Source organism: Physella acuta, unplaced genomic scaffold, assembly GCF_028476545.2.
Source record: "Physella acuta isolate Inbredline_101_S28 unplaced genomic scaffold, ASM2847654v3 ptg002005l, whole genome shotgun sequence".
In the NCBI taxonomy this organism is placed as follows: domain Eukaryota; kingdom Metazoa; phylum Mollusca; class Gastropoda; family Physidae; genus Physella; species Physella acuta.
Window position 1 is genome coordinate 22,501 of NW_026733510.1, and position 18,231 is coordinate 40,731.

Consider the following 18,231-nt stretch of genomic DNA (forward strand, 5'->3'; position numbering starts at 1 on the left):
GGTTTAAATTAAAAGACTATTAATTAGTAGGCCCTAGGCCTAATTATAATAATATTAATTAGGCCCCTAGCCCTAGTAAATGTTTCTTATTCTTTGTAATGTCTTTAGAACTAAGACTTCACCTGAAGATTAAATAAATAATAAATAGATTTCTAGATCTAGATCTTTTTTGGCAAATTATTATTTAATTAACTCTTATTATTAATTAAGGTTAGGCCTATAAGTTTTAATGTTATAAAATTATCTATAAATTAACACCTTCTATTGTAGATACTAAAACACAAAAGAATGAGTGGCGCCGCAGATATAAAATATAAGTGTTCCCTCAGTGGAGAGACGCTTGAGAAAGCAAAGAAAGAGTTAAATGAAGACCCTGAAACTAGAGTCTATGAAGTAAAGAACTTACGAGCTCGTTTGGAAAAAGTTCCAGGTAGTTTAAAATAATTTAAAAAGAATGAGAGCTGTTTATAAATCAAAAGTGATTCTGTATATTTTAGTTGTATTGGTGTATAAATTTAGTTTATGTATCATATTTACCACATATTCCCTAAAAACTTTTTAATTATAAATCTTGTTCAGAACTTTTGCTGACTCACTTTTACATTAGTTTTATTTATATATAAATAATATAAATAGTTACTGCTCTAGAGTTTGAAGAAGATTTTCTTCTTTTATATAACCAACAGTTAAAATTTATTATCATTTTCAACAATAGAATTGCATATCATGTACAATATATGTAGTTGGTACAGTGCTGGTGGAATTATATTTATTGACTTTGTTTCCTTAGGGAGAATAATTGTGTAATGCAATATTTTTCTAGTGCTCTCATTTATGCAGTTAGTCTTTTCACCTTAAGCCATGTCAGAAATTTTATCTGGCATCTCCATGGCAGAGCCCCTCCCCCCCTCCTTGGTATGTCTATCCCAGTATCATTCCCCATCACCCCCAGAGACAATTGCCGGGAATGAAACCCTGGGCCAAACTGTACCAGTAACCTTTTCTTTTTTAATGTATTTTAAAATTAACTTTTAATTTTTTGTCAATCTTGTTGCCTTGTGTTTTTCAATGACATCTTTTTAAACTTCTGTTAAAACTAAATTTCAGGTCTACAACCCCGTACTGACATAAACTTCCTGTTGCTGTTCTTACGCGCTCGCAAGTTTGAGCAGGAGAGAGCATTTCTGCAATTGAAAAACTATTACGAGACACGTAGAGATAGCTCAGACTTGTTTGATGACTTGAAGCCATCTAGAGTCAAGCATGTGATGGAAGACGGACTATTTGAGGTGTTGAAGGAGAGGGACAATATGGGCTGTCGCGTTGTCATCATGAGACCAGGTACGTGCATATTTACCGGATGCTTCAGTTTTTTAAATGATTTTTTTTTTCAATAGGTAGCTGCAATGTAAGTTATATTATAGTTTTATTAATTTTTTTGCTTTATAATGCAGTCACAATAGATCCCATCTAGAATTTTTTTTATAAAAACATAGCGAATTTTCCAGGGTAAAGGTACCGCTTGTGATGAAAATAAGTGTAAAGTATTCATTAAGCGGTTATGTTGAATTTTTAAATATTTTTTAACTAGCCAAGTGGGACCCAGACAGATACCCCATGACGGAAATGTTAAAGGCAAATTTTTTGCTGTTGTCAAAGCTGATCGAAGAAGAAGAGACGCAGGTTAATGGTGTCCACCTCATTAACAACCTGGAGGGGGTATCATTCAAGCAAGCATCCCACATCACCCCATCTATGGCTAAAAGAATGATGCACATTATGCAGGTAAAGTTGTTTTACACCTCATTTACAGGAAAAGAAGGTTTTGGTACACCTCAGTTGTTTTGTACCTCTGGTTAAAGCTGAAAATATGTGGAGGCTGCTTTTGCAACTGAAAACTATATGAATAGCAAGGCTGGATTTAAATGTTATATGGGCATAAGCTATTTCCTAAATAGAGCCCTTGCTAAGTCCACATATTAGCTTATATGTCAGTGCCAAATATTTGCATTTTTTAAAAGAAGTTTGCCATAAAATGTGTTTGTAAGTGTAATTGAAAGAGAATTCGGCCTCCACCAATTTAAAAAAAAAGCAAGAAAAAATAAATAAATAAACGAGCCGACCTGAGGCATATCATACGCCGCTATTTAGTTGTTTTATTTTCTACTTTTCAGTAATTCATAATTTGTGAATTCGACAGTACCAATGCTGCCACTGAAAATATTTGCTTTCAAACACTATTAGTAGGTCGTTAAGGATGATACTACCCCCCCCCTCCTTTTCACCAACCCCTACCCTACACCCCCCCCCCCCAGTGAAAGCAGCCTCCTCTTAGCTACCTCCCCTAAGTTTAAAATCATTTCAAACTAAATTATTTGCCCCTAATAGCAGTCACTAAACCCAGCTCCACGAATTTAAACATTTAGCTTGAACCACAGCTCACCAGACCATGTAGGGGTGGGGTGGTAGGGAGCGCGCTTACAGCTTGTTTTCTAGCGTCTCCCAGAAGAGAATTATATATATAGATTTTAAAAATACATTTGACAAAACAGTATTAAAAAATATTTCTGGGAAACTCCCATGAAAGGGAGGGCTCTAAGCTTTAGCGTGTTTAATATTTTATAACTCCAGCACTGATTAATAGTATTTTTTCCTGTTATTGCTACCATAACCCCAACATCATCCGAAATAATAATTCAAATCTTAACCCTAACAGCAATTATGACCAGAAAAAACAAATCCTATATATCCCTACAAATGCAGATCATAGTACTGCCGTCTTTATCTGCTTACCATGCACCATGTTTTTATATTTTTATATATTACTTTGTAACATGCAGTCTTTATTTCTAGGATGTGGTACCACTTAGATTGAAGAGACTTGATTATGTTAATGAACCGGCATTTTTTGATGTTGTGTATGCTATTATAAGGCAGTTCATGAAAGAGAAACTCACCAAAAGGGTAAGACAACTATGGTTTTAAAGTTTAGTCGAATTTTCAAAAAAAATTTTAAGTGTAAATATCATTTTCTTTGATTTGGGGTGGGAACTTTAAAAACCACCTGTAGACTGGGGATAGGTGTAGATCTAAATTAGTGGGACAGCAGTAGTATATGCAGGAGGATATTGGGTGAATGGAAAGGTGTAGTTAGATCCAATATTCCCTCTAAGGAGGAAAAACTAGTGTGCAAAATGTATTTTCTGTGCGCGCTCTTATGAAAGGATATATTTATTTTACAAAATCACTGCGCAGCAGATCAAAACTACTGCGCGGCCACGCAACCCCGCAGCTTAGAAGGAACACTGATTAGAACCCCCTCCCCCAATAACATAAATACATAAACAACAGTGACTGTTCTTGAGGTAGAGATGATTTCAGCATAGATAGTTAATACAAAGCAATACATCCAATTTCTGTTTCAGATTGTGCTGAATGGCTCAAAGTTTGATAAACTTCACGAGTCAATTAGTCCAGACTTCCTGCCAAAAGACCTTGGTGGAAAATTGGAGCCTTACAGTAACAAGGTAGATGAAGCTTTTGTCTGTTGTGTCATGTAATATGTTGTTCATTGCTTTTGTCTGTTGTGTCATGTAATATGTTGTTCATTGCTTTTGTCTGTTGTGTCATGTAATATGTTGTTCATTGCTTTTGTCTGTTGTGTCATGTAATATGTTGTCCATTGCTTTTGTCTGTTGTGTCATGTAATATGTTGTTCATTGCTTTTGTCTACTGTTGTGTCATGTAATATGTTGTTCATTGCTTTTGTCTGTTGTGTCATGTAATATGTTGTTCATTGTAACACAGCGTTATTGATATACAACCTGCTCTTTATCAAGAGATTTGTAGCAAACAAAAAAAATGTGTTAGGGGTTATCTAATATGAATGTCCATTGGGGGAGTAGGGAGCATGTGTATGGTAAAATATTAATTAATGTTAATAAGCTTATTAGGTACTATATGTTATAAAACCGAAAAGCTTTTTTCAGCCTTCATATTAAAAGTATAACTTTTTTTCAAAGCAGATTCATGTTTACAAAAAAAAAAACCTACCTCTTGAATGAGTGATGAATGTATAAAAAAATAACTAACCATAATGCTTTGAACAAGCATAGAAAATATTTGAAATTTTCTCTCCATTTTAATTTTACAAATTCCATATTTTTGTGAATATCATAAATGTATGACCCCAAAAAAAGAAAATTTTTGTGGGAGGGAAACATAAATTGCTTCTAATCACCTTTTAGAAAATAATTTATTAACTCACTTTTTTAATAATTGGGTATTTTAATCACTTTTACAGTAGTTCTTATTGAAATGTATTTTTAACCACTTTTTATAATAATTAAATCTATTTTTTAACTCACTTTTTCAAGGAATGGATGGATAATTTCCTGGCATCAGACAGCAAATTTGTTGAAAACAATAAATTTGGGTTTGTCAACATGGCACTCAACAGTGAGAAGAGCAGCAACAAAAGTGTAGACGCTGGCATTGCTGGTCTTGGAGGCACATTTAAAAAGTTAGATATATAAAACATTGTCATCCATTTTGTTATTCAGCATTACCTTAATCTTAGTTTTTATACATATTTTTAAGTAACTACTCTGTTTGATGATTGCATAATACATTATAATTTGTGTTTGTTTTTAAAAAAACTTGCTTTTTTTTTGTAGCCAAAGATAAAATAACTTAACTCTTGTATGAGCTGACTCCTTACTGTTTTTATCTTTTTGTTTCATCATTAATTTCCAGTTTTAATAAATGATATAGTTTTGATAGATAAAAATCAGCTGTAGTTTGTTGAATGTCAACAAAGACAAGGTACAGGCAGCATTTTAGAATTTTACAAATATTGTATTTTACACTAATTAGCAAACTTTATAAGCTTAAGCAAATTAAGATGCAGATTAAAAACATAGCTAGATTAGATGAAGAAAGGTCACAAGGTTTTAGGGTCACACATTCAATGTAGGGGTAAGCTACTACCTATATGGCCAGTCAGTTTTCACCCCAATGTTGTTTAATGTCCAGGTAATTTTAACTAAACTTGAATGAGCTGTCTCAAAACTCCTACTCAGGAAAATTCGTGGTTTACCTTGATATTTTAAAAAATTGACCACACCCTTTGACCACTAAAAAATATAGTTCTTAGTTTTAGATGCTAGTTATGCTTACAACCTTACTACTATTTTATTCTGTAAGAATATACGTTGTACCAGCATTGCTGAATTTGTATTTATTACTAGTACGATTTCATAATTTAAGCTGCATACAGATAGCCATATGTTTTAGTTTGTTAAGTGTCCAGTCTGTTCAATACTATAGTTTCATTTTATCAAACATAATCATAATATGCCTTTTTTTTTTGTAAAAAGTTCTTGAGCAAAATTAATTAGGGGGGGAGGGCTATGTTTGTTAATGAATAGGTCATGAGATAATTTAAATATAATAAGAGTAATTGCTGGAAATATTTATTATGCTGACCACAAAAATGTTGACCTCTACCACTCTGATCACACTCTAAATTGTGAATTAACCTCTTTTAATTTTGTATTCTTCAGTTATGCAATTTTATTTCTATTGAATATGTGATTTGACTTGGGCTTCCTATTTTGACATAATTCACATAAAAAACCACATTGAGAAAACCACATTCTTTATTTCATTCAATGATATGTTGAATTGTAATAATCTTTTTTTTAATGTTTGGGTATGATGTGGTTGGGAACTTGCTTTATTATAAGCATTGCTTTAAAGCTGTTTAATCAAGTGTTTAATATTGTTTTATAAACCACACTTTTTCTTATGTGATTTACTTAAATCAATTATAATTACAATGCAATATGGAATTTCTTTCATTTTAATATAATCATTAGAAAATGTTTTTAACCATTGGTTACTGGCCACATCTGTTATACACTCAATCTATTTTTTCTGTAATGTTTAGAACATTTAAAGTTTAATACTTTTTTGTAAGAAAGTTTAAAAACTATTCTGTGAATACAAAAAGAAAATGTGTTGTGTATTGTTAGCTGAAAATCACGTACACATAAAAATTTTCCATCTTTTTCTGTTATGTTTAAAAAATTTAAAATTTAATTGTTACACTAACATTAACAAAATAATTCGCTGTGAGAAAGTTAAAATCTGTTTTGTAAATACTTAAAAGAAGAAAATTTGTTAACTCAGTATTGTCAGCCAAGAATTATGTAAACATCAAATCCTTCCATGTATTGTTTCTGTGATAGGTTCTTAAGGTTGTGACACATGATCTTTACTAATTCAACTGCTGATTCAAGGCTAAAGTCTCATAATATGTCATGCTCGGATGTTCCTGTTAATCTCAAGATATAATAATAATTAGTTATGATTGCAGTCAATTTATCAGTTAAAATGTTGACTAACTTTCAGATTGGATCAGGTTTTGTTAATGATTTCAGTTATAAGTATCAAAGTTTGGTCTTATAAAAAACAGGCAAAACAATACCGTAAAATGTGGATTTGTTCTGCTGAGGCTAATAATACCAACATTAAAAGAGCCTCGAATACCTTCTGCGTCCACAGATTTCCTTAACTATTTTTCCGCCCTGTGTTTTAGTTTAACAGGTAAATTCTAACATTTTCATTAGCGGATCTCTTGCTTGTAATTGATTACAATCCTTGTTAAATTTAGGGCTTTGATTTGATGAAAATTGTTTTAATATTCGTCAGCATTGTTTTTTCTAGCATGTTTATATATACTATTATACACAATATTAACCTTATTTACAAATATATATATATACATATATCAAATTATTTTTACCATATATACTAGACATATCGATTGATTTTCCTGGTTTTTACTACTTATATCTTGCTTTATATTTAATCTGGTAGTTCTCTCCATCACTTGGCAGCAAATCTAACCTACAGATTTGTATGATTATTTTTGTGATCTCGATAATTAGAATGATATTTTAAAATTTTGTTATAACAAATATTACTGTTTATGTAATGAAGTGTAGATATTTTTAATACAAAATGCATCAGGAATGTGAAGAACTCCATGGAATCTTTCTCACCATGTTGTATTTCAGATGGAAGGACAGTCTGAACAGCTTATTGCTTGTTACATATAAGCTTGTTAGGGTTGGGTGTTAATTTTAGAAAATTAGTATTCATAGTTGTTTTTAGAAAGTGAGTATGATATTGTTAGCATTGTTAAGAACTTGACACCCCTTGTTTGGAAGAGTCCATGAAAAGTACTGCTACTACACTACTAATTGAATTTGGCTTATTAAATTACATGAATTATAGTTGAATTTGGCCTATTAAATTACATGAATTATAGTTGAATTTGGCCAATTAAATTACACGAGCAAACAAATGACTATAATAAAACAAACCACTAGTCTTTATCAGCTTAACATTCTTCAACAGTGACTGAACTGTATAGAAGTATTGACTTACAGGGTTTAGACAAACTTTTACTTTCCCTGCTTTTTCAATTTGTGAATATTTTTCATTAATCCGGATTTTACCATGCAATTTAGTTTAATAAATCAAACTGTTCTTATACATTTTTAAATTCACAAAGTGTTTTGCCCTATTAGATTTTCTCTTGAAATTTAAGCTTTTGCAATTCCCCAGTCCTGCCAATATTTTTGATGTTGATGACTTTAGACTGACCTATATTCTTTCATGACATGTTTTTAGAACTCTGCCATTTTACAATGCAACCATCATAACATTAGGGAGAGGGTCCGTTGTTTTATATTCATACTGACTCTGGGTTATTGTTGTTTTTATTTTATTTTGTTTGTATGATATTCTGATTTGACATAAAATATAAAATATTAACAAATAATACATTTTTTTTTTAAAAAGCTAGATCTATCAGTTGAAGAATTTAGTACTTAACTAACTTATCTAGAATATAAATTGATAAGTTTATCATTATCTCAACAAGTGTTTAAAATGTTGAATATTTTAACAGTGTCATGTGATAACCTCTATTGGCTGTATTTCATTAGTTAGTTAATTATGTACCAATGAGTTTGGTTACTTATTTGTATAGAGGGTGTTTTTTTAAATTGTTATTTAGCTTTATATAAATGAATTCCAATGTTATCCTGCTGTGGCTTTTTGAAATATTTTACCATAAAACTGCTTACAATATAATCCACAATGGTTTGGTTGGTGTTTTCTATTAATAGGTTGGTACTTATTAAAATTTCTTTTTACAAAAATAAATGCAACTAGATGACCACCAATTCTGCATCAAGAAAATTTTGTATCAAGTCAGTTTTTATATGGGCGGGTCTGGATTTTGCTTTTACATACTATTCAATTTAACATAATATTTAATTTAACATTAGAAATAATGCTAATGCTAGTGATAAGTTTGTGACAACCTGAGCACTACTATAACACTTCAAAATAAACAATCTATTCAGTGCATTTTTATTGAGATCAAGTCTCAAGGCTAGATGACTAAAATTTAAAACTGAAATTGAACAAAAACCAAAATAATAATAAAATTTTAATACTTTATTGCTCATCTATATTTTCATCTGTATTTTTAAAATTAAAAAAAAAAATTATACAAAGCAAAATGAAGTTAACAATTTGACTCCATTACACAGGGAAGGAGTTCTGAAACTTAATTGATTTTTAAAAATTAAATTGAGTACTAGTATGCATTTCAAAAAATGCCACTGCATAAAAAAATTTGGGGAAGGGGAGGGAAACAATGTCTTACAAGTCATTCAGAATAAAAATTTCCTTCAAACACTAGAATTAATACCTAGATTTAAGAAACAATGTTAAACATAATAGGCATTTTTATCTATACAATTTGTTAAAGGTAACAATGTTACAACACTAACCCATTCCCACAAAAACAAATTAACCAGACACTTATTAAACAAATACTCTTCAAGCATAAAAACAGATTATCTATCAAAACCTTCATATTATCATTGACAAAACAACCATTTTTTTTACATAGTGTATGCATAAAACAAATCAACATTATATCAACTTATTTCATACTTATTAAGTAAGGTATAATCATGAAGACCAAGTGATCTTTAATGTGGATGAGAAAGTTTGTTCTATATTCAGATTTTACTTAGTATTTGGCCAGATTAATCATCTAAAGATCTAAATTTCTCGTGCATGGTGAATCCTCTGAATAGTGATCAATACATACAAGAACACTATTCTGTTTTGTATATAAAATTTAAGTTGAGTACTCCTAGGGGGGAAAAATAGCCCTTTATATACCATCTTACAATTATGACATACAGGTTGTGTTTTAATGTATGAATAACTTTGGCTGGACATGTTAAGGTAGGACTAGGCATAAAAAAAAAATTCTTATTTAAATAAGATTGCAATATAAATAAATTTTTTCAAGGGGTATGGAGAACAGTCACAAGACAAAACTATCAAACAGCCTGATGCTCACAGCCACACTCAACACAGCAAAATATTTACAGCTGGTTTTTGTTTATTTACAATTTAGTTTGAACATTTGGTGTATGTATGGTGACTGCTATGGAATGATTAGCAGGGCAAAAGTGGTGATGGAGAACTTCTAGGAACTCTTCACAATTAAGAGTTCAGGATTTATCAAGTCACCAATTGGAACTATCAAGCTCAAAAACTTCAACTTGTAAAAATGATGAATAAGCTATATTATATTAGAAAATTACTGTCGTTATAGATTGATTCTTTTGATAAAATGATTTTAATCTTGCAAACTACATTCTGTCATGGTCATATCACACCAGACTTAAACACAATATTCATCATTCATAGGGTCATAAAAAGTATTTTAAAAAATAGTTGACATTAGCAAGACATAATTTAGACCTGCAAACCATGAAATTTAAAGCAAGATAAAGGTATATCTGTTGATATATATTTTTACTTTCAAATTCTGCATTGTCAGCTCTTGTCAATCATACAAATCTATTATCTACAACCTTTCTCAATTTAAATGACTAAAACATACACAATTTTTGTAGATAAATACAAATTTTTCTAGTTACGATGAACTTCAGGTGAAATATTTCCATACAAGGTACATAACTATACAGCATATGACCATACAAACCACCATGATTATCTTATCCTGACTTGACCTCTTCTCTATAAGCCTCATAACCGTATTTGTCAAGCCCAGGGTGTTGGCAATGTCCAGAATGCGACGGTGCGCACCTTTGAGCGTCATGCGCTGGTCCCTGAGGTTGGTCAAGATGCTGCTGCCGTGGCCCAGGAGATTGTCCAGGTTTTTGCTGGAGTCATTGAGCTTGGTATGGTGCTGCAGAGCGGGGTCTATCATGATGGCGGTGTCCTGCTCGTTGGTGGTGAATGTTTTTGTCAGCAGCATCTCCCTCTCGTACTCTTCCTGCTCTCTCATGTGTCTGGAAGCAGAGTGGAGATTCATTAATTTTACAAAATACTTCATTTACAGGCCTGTTTAATACTTCAAAAGTAAAAAAAATTACCTCTGTTGCACAGATAGTGCTATTACAAATAAATCAAACCAAAAAATAATCTACTGCATATATTATCTGAAAGTGTAACAAGGGGATTTTTTTATTACATAATTTCTAAACTCCACACAAAAACATAAGAAATTTTTTTATACCTAAAAATGAAGTAAGATATTTTAAAAACATTTTCAAAACAAGAAATTACATTTGATTTTGGGTTTCTTTTTTTATCTATATATATAAAAATGAAAGTATGTGTGATGTGTGTGCCTTTGCCCTTTATGCATTACTACACCACTCATCTGATTGCATAAAAATCGTTGATATGTTATTGAGAATACTCCCAGAAAGGTTTCTGCCAAAAAAATTATATTTTCTCAAACGTCAATACTTGCATATTGACATTTAATTGGGAATTTACATTTCTAAAACCCGGGGAGCTCTAGCTATGTGATGCTTAATAATAAACACACAAGTTACTGCCCTTTACACAAAAGCCAGTGCAGGGCTGGCTGGGAAGGCTAGTAAACATTATAAATGAATTGAATCATTGCATAGAATAATCTAAAGTACCTTTTGTGCTGTAGGTGACGCATGGAACTCTGCAGATGCTGGCAGTCATATTTTAACTGATCAACTTTCATCTTTGCATTGTTTCTCCTGGCAGGGGGCTCTTTCATCACCAGGATATCCAACCGTTCACAGTTGCTGAAGATATGGTCAATCTGAGCCTGAACTTCATTCTCAATCTTGTGGGCATCACCAGCTCCTATAGCCCTCTCAACTCTACCTAACTCCCCATGGACCTAACAATAAGAATTCAATATTAGAAGATAGCTACAGTACAATAAACCACAAGGGATTTTTTAGAAGAAGATTTATGTTTTGCTGAAATACGATAAATTAATACTATAAAGTATTAACTGATTCATCACGGACTTTGATAGGAAGAAGTTTTTATCCATAGTAAAATTACAAATAGCCAAGTTTTACCATCATCATTAGAGTTCAGTGGAAATTTAAGGTAAGGTTTACAAATGAAAAACAACATTAGTAAATAACATTTTTTCTTCTGTTATCATTGATTAACTATATATAAACAATTAGTAGGCCTAGTTAGGTTTGTCAGTCTTTAGTTTGACATTGTTTAATTAAATCGTTACAGGCAATTTACACCATAAAGCTGGTAAACTTAGGCAAATGTCACTTAATGTTGAGAAATTGATACCTAGGGTGGCACTAGATTTATATATTATAGAATATAGAATAGCTAGGAGAATAATAGAAGCCTCTGCGCCTCTGGATTTGCATCTTTTAAAAAAATAAAACTATAAGCCTACTGACAACTGTTAACAGTAGTAATGTAAAAAAAAAACATTCTAAAAATATAATAAATATATAATTTCAAATAATTTCTAAATTATTTTAATATTTTCAGAAAAACGCGCTTTTCTTTTTTTCCTGTCAACAATAATGAATCATTATTAAAATAGTAGACTAGGTTAGGCCTACTAATTATTAATTATTAGTAAATGCTAATCACTAAATTAAATGTCGATGATCGAACCCAACTCTGAAAGTGAAAGTGTCTGAAAATGTGAGTGTGACTGAGTCTGACTGACTGAACTCTCGTCAAACTCGGCCGCCTCCATTAAAATTAAATAAATTTATTTTAATATTTTATTTAACGTCTACCTCTTGTAACAGCTTATTTGTCTGGTGATATAATGCTTCCATTTTAGGTCGCTAAATACAAAAAAATAAGGAAGTTGTTAGCTTGATCAAGTAAATAATAACAAACAAACAGATGTGATGACAGTTTGTTTTGGAGTACGTGTCTGACTGAGCACCATCGTAACTCAATCAACTTCCGCTTTCGTTATTGAGGGAGGTATCATGAAATGGAGGTAGTATTGTTAAAGTCTGCTCCCTCTTAAAAACAGTTTTAAATTTACTTAAAGCACCAGGTACTATATTTTCTAGATCTTCTAGGTCTAACTGATAATAATTAAATGTAGAATGGATGTTTTATTTAAATTTAGAATCTACATATTAATTTAAAAGTCTGCAATCTAACAAGGGGTCGTCCATTAAATGACGTCACACTCGTAGGGGTTCCCTAATTTTGCGACGGTGTGTGATGAGGGGGAGGGGGGGGGGTTCAGATGGTGCGACGTCACACTTTTGCATTATAAAAAAGCAATGTTATATTTTAAAATCCAACTGCAATTATGAGGGGGGGGGGGGGGTTGTAGGCTGAGGTGTGACGGCATTTTAGGGGGGGGGGGGTCTGGCTTTTTTGTTACGATGTGTGACGGAGGGGAGGTAAAAATCGTCCAAAAAAAGCGTAATGTCATTTATGGATGACCCCCAAACACACCAGATATACTCCTTAGTTATAAAAATATTTCCTTAAGTTTGTGACTGTGTGATGAGGGGGAAGGGGGGGGGGGGTTCAGATAATAGATAATGTAACGTCACACTTTAGTTTTATGAAAAAATCGTAATGTTAGAAAACGAACCATTGTCGTCATTTTAGGGGGGGGGGGGGGTAGTTTAAAAAGCGTTACATGACACAACTTGAAAAAAAACCCCATTCATTAGAATATCAATAAAGTCCTAGGCTTAAAACTTAGAAATATTCAACAAGGAGAAATATTAATTGGAGACTTATTTTTTTGGCCTGAATAAAAATTAGATCTAAACCTAGATCGAGATCAAATGACAAACAAAATGATTAACTGTTGCTCTTTATGCCCATCATGCAGGCGTTAGCATAGACATCTATCATTGCTACCAGCTAGCACGGGTCTTTTAGCAATTTCCTTGCCTTTAACAATATGTCAAATTCATCAACATAATAAATTCTTGTTTGTATCTCCAGTTACTAAAATATGCGTGAACTTACCTCCTTTCCAGCCACATTTATGTATTAGAACCTTAATTAATGCTCATCTTCATCAATCACGATAGCATGTAATTCTGCATACTGGCGTGTTGAGAACTGGTCATGACATAACATTCATTTTTAGTAAAGGACCTATATATATCGGACATGAATAAGTCCTTATCTGACGACTAATTAATAATAATTATTCATATTTAATAAAATTTGCATTCTTTATAAGTAGACTACATATTATGTAAGTAAAAGCATTAAGTACACAAAAAATTGCTTTAGTTTTATTAGATCATTTATTAATGACCATTTGTCAATGTTACAATTTCAATGCATAAAATCAATAAAACAAAATACAAGATTTTTATTTACTTGTAAATTGATGTAATTAAAATAACAAATTCAATTACCCTTTGGGGAAAAAAAAATCATTGAAATTTTTATAATTTAAAATACAATCCATATAATCAATAATACCTTAGTAAATTATTCATTTTTATTTTAATTGTAAGTTTCCACAGTCAATAACAAATCCATTTGTGTAACCCTTTAATGCCGCACTTTCCTTTAAAAAATCAAATTAAAAAGAAAACTATTTAAATAAATTTTATCTCCATGTTATTGTCAGTTTGATTAAAAAATTATTATATTACAATACATCCTTACGCCTGGGGTATATTTTTCAATTCTTATTATGCTATTGCTACACAGATTCTGAAGAAAATGTAATGAAAACACCTCTGTTAATCATGTTTTTATAAAGCCAGCGTAGATGATATTTCTAAATAACATCTAAATAATCAATGAAACTTAAAAATTGTTTTTCAATGGTTTTTAAATTCTCATCTTCATGAGAAATGAATACATTTATGTATATTTTAAACACATTTACTCATTTTAGGTCGATAATTGAAAACAAAAATGCAAACCAAAAAGGATGCCAGGTAACAGTTGGCATGCCAGCAGAGAAAAACAAAACAGCAACACATGAAAACTTTGCACATTAAAGTTTTTAAAAAAACTCATCACAAATAACTCATCACAAACAAATTGCAGGTAACCGCAAGTAAATGGAAAAAAAATATTTTAACAAAAACTAATTTCAAGGGATGATTCTTATTAAAATGTTTTCTATTTATTATTCCCTCACTGCAAGAGAGTATCTTTCAAGCATTGAATTGGAAGACCTGTGTTACTTAATTTTATAGTTTATGTAACGCTTCAAGCAATTAATACCAGCATTTGGTGAAAAATTAATAATCACAGCTGTTTCAGTTCTCGCGACTAAAACAACAGTGAAAAATATATCAGAGGATATTCCTGTGTGATCATGTATTAGGATGGCCAAACTGAAAATTAAGCAAATGTATACAGGGCAAGAAAATATGAGCACTAGACGATTAGTATGGCAATTATTCATGCAATAACAAAAAAAATCATTGAAAGTAAGAGGAAAAAAGCCTAAAAAAAATTAAGCCGTCTATAAAAATTTTATACTGATCTAGTTATTATGTCAGTATCTATTTAGTCAATGAGATATTAGCCCTTTTTACTAATGCATAACTCATTTAATTAAAAATTAACCCTTTCTAGTGCAGTAAAGAATCTATAGATGGTTGCCACTAACTCAAGTTCATTATTTGTAAGTTATTTTAATAATGCCACCTGACATTAAGTTTAAGCTAAAATATTCCTACCAGAGTTTTTAGGACATTGCAATTTAATAATTCACTTTTGAAAATTTATAACAATAAAATCTGCAATTTAACAAAGACACATACACCTTTTTCCATTTTTTTCTTTGATAAAATATTTTACTATACTCATCATAGCAGTCACCATTAGTCTTTATAAGAGTTGCATGCAGCTTCTGAACTGCTTGCCTTTGACTGTTGTACACATAACACTTCACAGCATTCATCATATTTCACTTATTACAACATAGCAATTTTTCTTACAGTTTATAACCCCTTTCACTTTAGTAACTGCTTATAATCAAACAATGCTGAGTAAAAGCAACAAAAAATATAATAAACATGGTAAATATGGCTGGGAAATACCATTTCTCACATCTTTCAGGTTAAAAAAAACATTTCAGATTTTAATCCTCCGTTTAAAAAAAAAATTATTTAAAAATGTGACTCCTTTTTTTTGTAATTTAGTGTCCAGAAAAAAAAATCACAGATGGTATACATGGTAAATGAGGATAATAATGCCATTTCTATGAGTCATAAATTAACTAGAAAGATAGCGTATATTACAAATATATTAACAAAATATAAAAAAAAGAAGATTAATATTATAATAGACTTTAAAAAATTAAAACAAAACACCAATATATTATCAAACAATAAAAAAGAAACTGAGACCCTAATGCAGATTGGAAATCAATATTCATAAAAAATAATGATTAACAATTCACTTAACTGTGTTGAATTTAAGTCACTTTATATGCTAATGAGGTACATTTTTTTTTTCCTTTGGTTTGCCTTAACTGTTCTGGGAAAATATTTCTACTTGTAAAATGAACGACATGGTGCTTTTATGTGTGCAAAATCTGGAGTGAACAACCTTTTAGTAAACAGCCATTTAATGAATTACATCTGCTGACCATTTACAACAAGCAAATAGGGGTAGCTAATGTGTACACACAATCTGGGGTAATATTTCACTTATTTTATGTACTTATGCCATTTTGAAATATTTTCATTAATCATGAAATAATAATTATTAATTTACAGAAATTAGAGGTTGCCATTTACTGAAAAATATGAGGTACAGAATGAGTGGGGAAAAAAAATGGAGAATATGATTCCCCAAAGAGAGAAATGAATGACCTTCATGTAGATGCATGAATAATAAGAGAGGCAGGAGGAAAAATTAAGAAAATGAGAGTATATTGATGGTGAGAAAGATTGAGAGAAATAAGACAAAAAAGACCACAGTCAATTGAGAGAGTTTGTAAGCAAGTAAGAAAGAAAACTGCAACAGAAGAAGCTAAATAGAAACAAAAAAAAAACTTTTTGTAAAAACACTATTTTAGTCTTCACTATTATCAGTAAAAAAAAAATGTATATGATCACAAACTATTTAAAAGAAAAAAAAATAGCTAAAAAGTTTCAATAAGTGATAAAAAAATAAATGTTAAAAAGTCTATTTCTGTTATGTAAACTGATTTATATGCCATTTGTAAGTCAGCCAAAGTAGAATAACTGTATGCTGTAATATCAGACCCAACAGGAGCAACATACACATACTTTAAAAAAAATACTCGTACAATGGGTTATTAATCTAAATTATGTAGCTGTGGGCACTACTAGTAATGCCCTGAACCAAACTTTAAGCTGCTTCTAATAACGTACATGCTAAAATATTAGAGTTCTATATATAGAGCTGCAAATCAAATTTGTATGGCTAAAAAAACAGTATGCATGAAAACAGCTAGAGCCAAATGAAGCAGTTTTGTCAGATGCCAATTACATGGGGTACTTAAAATATATATATATATAACTGATGGCTAGATATATTCAACCTTCTATTAAGATATCCAGTTTTGGTTTGAAAAAAGAAAGGGGGGAGGGGGTAAATTATTAGTTTTCAAATTAGCAAAATAAAGACATGAAAATATTTTGGTACAGGGCTGTTAATTATCATTTACCAATTTTTATGACACTATACAAGGCCCTATGTCAAAGCAGACTTAAGTTTTTACTCACTTCTGCCAGATGATTTTCAAACATTCGACATCTCAGGTATAAAGACAGTAACAGTAATGAGAGATTTAAAAAATTTCAATTATAAGATTTACATAAACAATAACTACTGAGAAATAAAACCAATCGTTGTAAACATAACATTTGTATAATAAAATAAATCCTGTAGTTTTTAAACTTTTCAGAAATTTTATAAACCACTTATGGTACCGAGTAGAAATTGAGCCTGAAAGTCATGAGTTCAGCTTCAGGCTCACAACTGTGAAACATTCCAGAGCCCACCTAATCAATGGACGAAAAAGTCAGGAATAATTGAAAAAGAGGCCAGTGCTTATACTGGCCACACGATTCCTTCATACACAGAAACTTTACTTCACCTACACCACCAACTAATCTAAGTTATAAAGCTTGACAGAGTCCATTAATTTGACTTCTTGAAATGGTAATTTTAAAAACCAGATAGAAAAAAAAAATTGTATAACATTACACTAGTTTGAATTACCTTTTTTTTAAAAAACATCAACAAAACTTAACATATTGCCAAATTGAGATTAAATTACACAAAATGGCAAAAAATATATCTGTAAACACTTATTTTTAATACAGCAGTAGAACAACAAAGCCCCTTACATTAGTAAGAAGAAAATATCTTTGGTTACTTTTTACATCTAAAACACTGAATACATTTTTTTTCTATTTAACAGCTTTAACAAAGAAATGTATAGGAAAAATAATGTATAACATATTCAAAAAGAGAGGAAACAAAGGCTCTACTTATATATAGACCTGGCAAAATACTAAATAACTTGGGTCTTTTTCTATATTTAAATTGCGAACTAGTATAATTAACTTTCAGATGTAATGCCTTAATTTTTACTTTTTTTTTACAGTTGTATAGAATAAAGAAAAAAAGCATTCTCAATACGAAGACATATTTAAACTTATCATGTATGATGTTATTTTAATTAATAAGGCAAGATGGAATTATCTGACAAAAATGCCTTTTCACAATAATGATGGTGATATTAATGTGGAGAAGTTTTTTATGCATAACAACCAAAATTATTAATAGCCGATTTCTTTCTTAAATATTACACTAGCCACTGATTTTGCTAGATAAATAGCAAAT

At 30.8% G+C, this 18,231-nt stretch overlaps 2 protein-coding genes across 2 annotated transcripts in view; one reads left to right on the forward strand and one right to left on the reverse strand.

Annotated features, from left to right (window-relative positions):
* The window catches only part of LOC131931681 (alpha-tocopherol transfer protein-like), a 5,423-nt gene extending 337 nt beyond the window's left edge, over positions 1–5,086 (forward strand). Inside the window, exons 2-7 of the mRNA XM_059288508.1 lie at positions 271–430; positions 1,108–1,341; positions 1,592–1,785; positions 2,854–2,964; positions 3,426–3,527; positions 4,377–5,086. Of these exons, the coding sequence (XP_059144491.1) occupies positions 289–430; positions 1,108–1,341; positions 1,592–1,785; positions 2,854–2,964; positions 3,426–3,527; positions 4,377–4,535 (942 nt within the window). The 5' untranslated portion in view covers positions 271–288 and the 3' untranslated portion in view covers positions 4,536–5,086. The remainder of the gene's footprint in view (positions 1–270; positions 431–1,107; positions 1,342–1,591; positions 1,786–2,853; positions 2,965–3,425; positions 3,528–4,376) is intronic.
* A 4,608-nt stretch (positions 5,087–9,694) lies between these two features.
* Positions 9,695–12,345, reverse strand: LOC131931679 (Golgi SNAP receptor complex member 2-like). Its single transcript, XM_059288506.1, has 3 exons — positions 12,186–12,345; positions 11,064–11,296; positions 9,695–10,418 (listed from the first exon to the last, which is right to left on the reverse strand). Exons 1-3 carry the CDS (start codon positions 12,225–12,227, stop codon positions 10,052–10,054), a joined length of 642 nt encoding a protein of 213 aa, XP_059144489.1. The 5' UTR covers positions 12,228–12,345; the 3' UTR covers positions 9,695–10,051.
* Between the last annotated feature and the right edge of the window lie 5,886 nt (positions 12,346–18,231).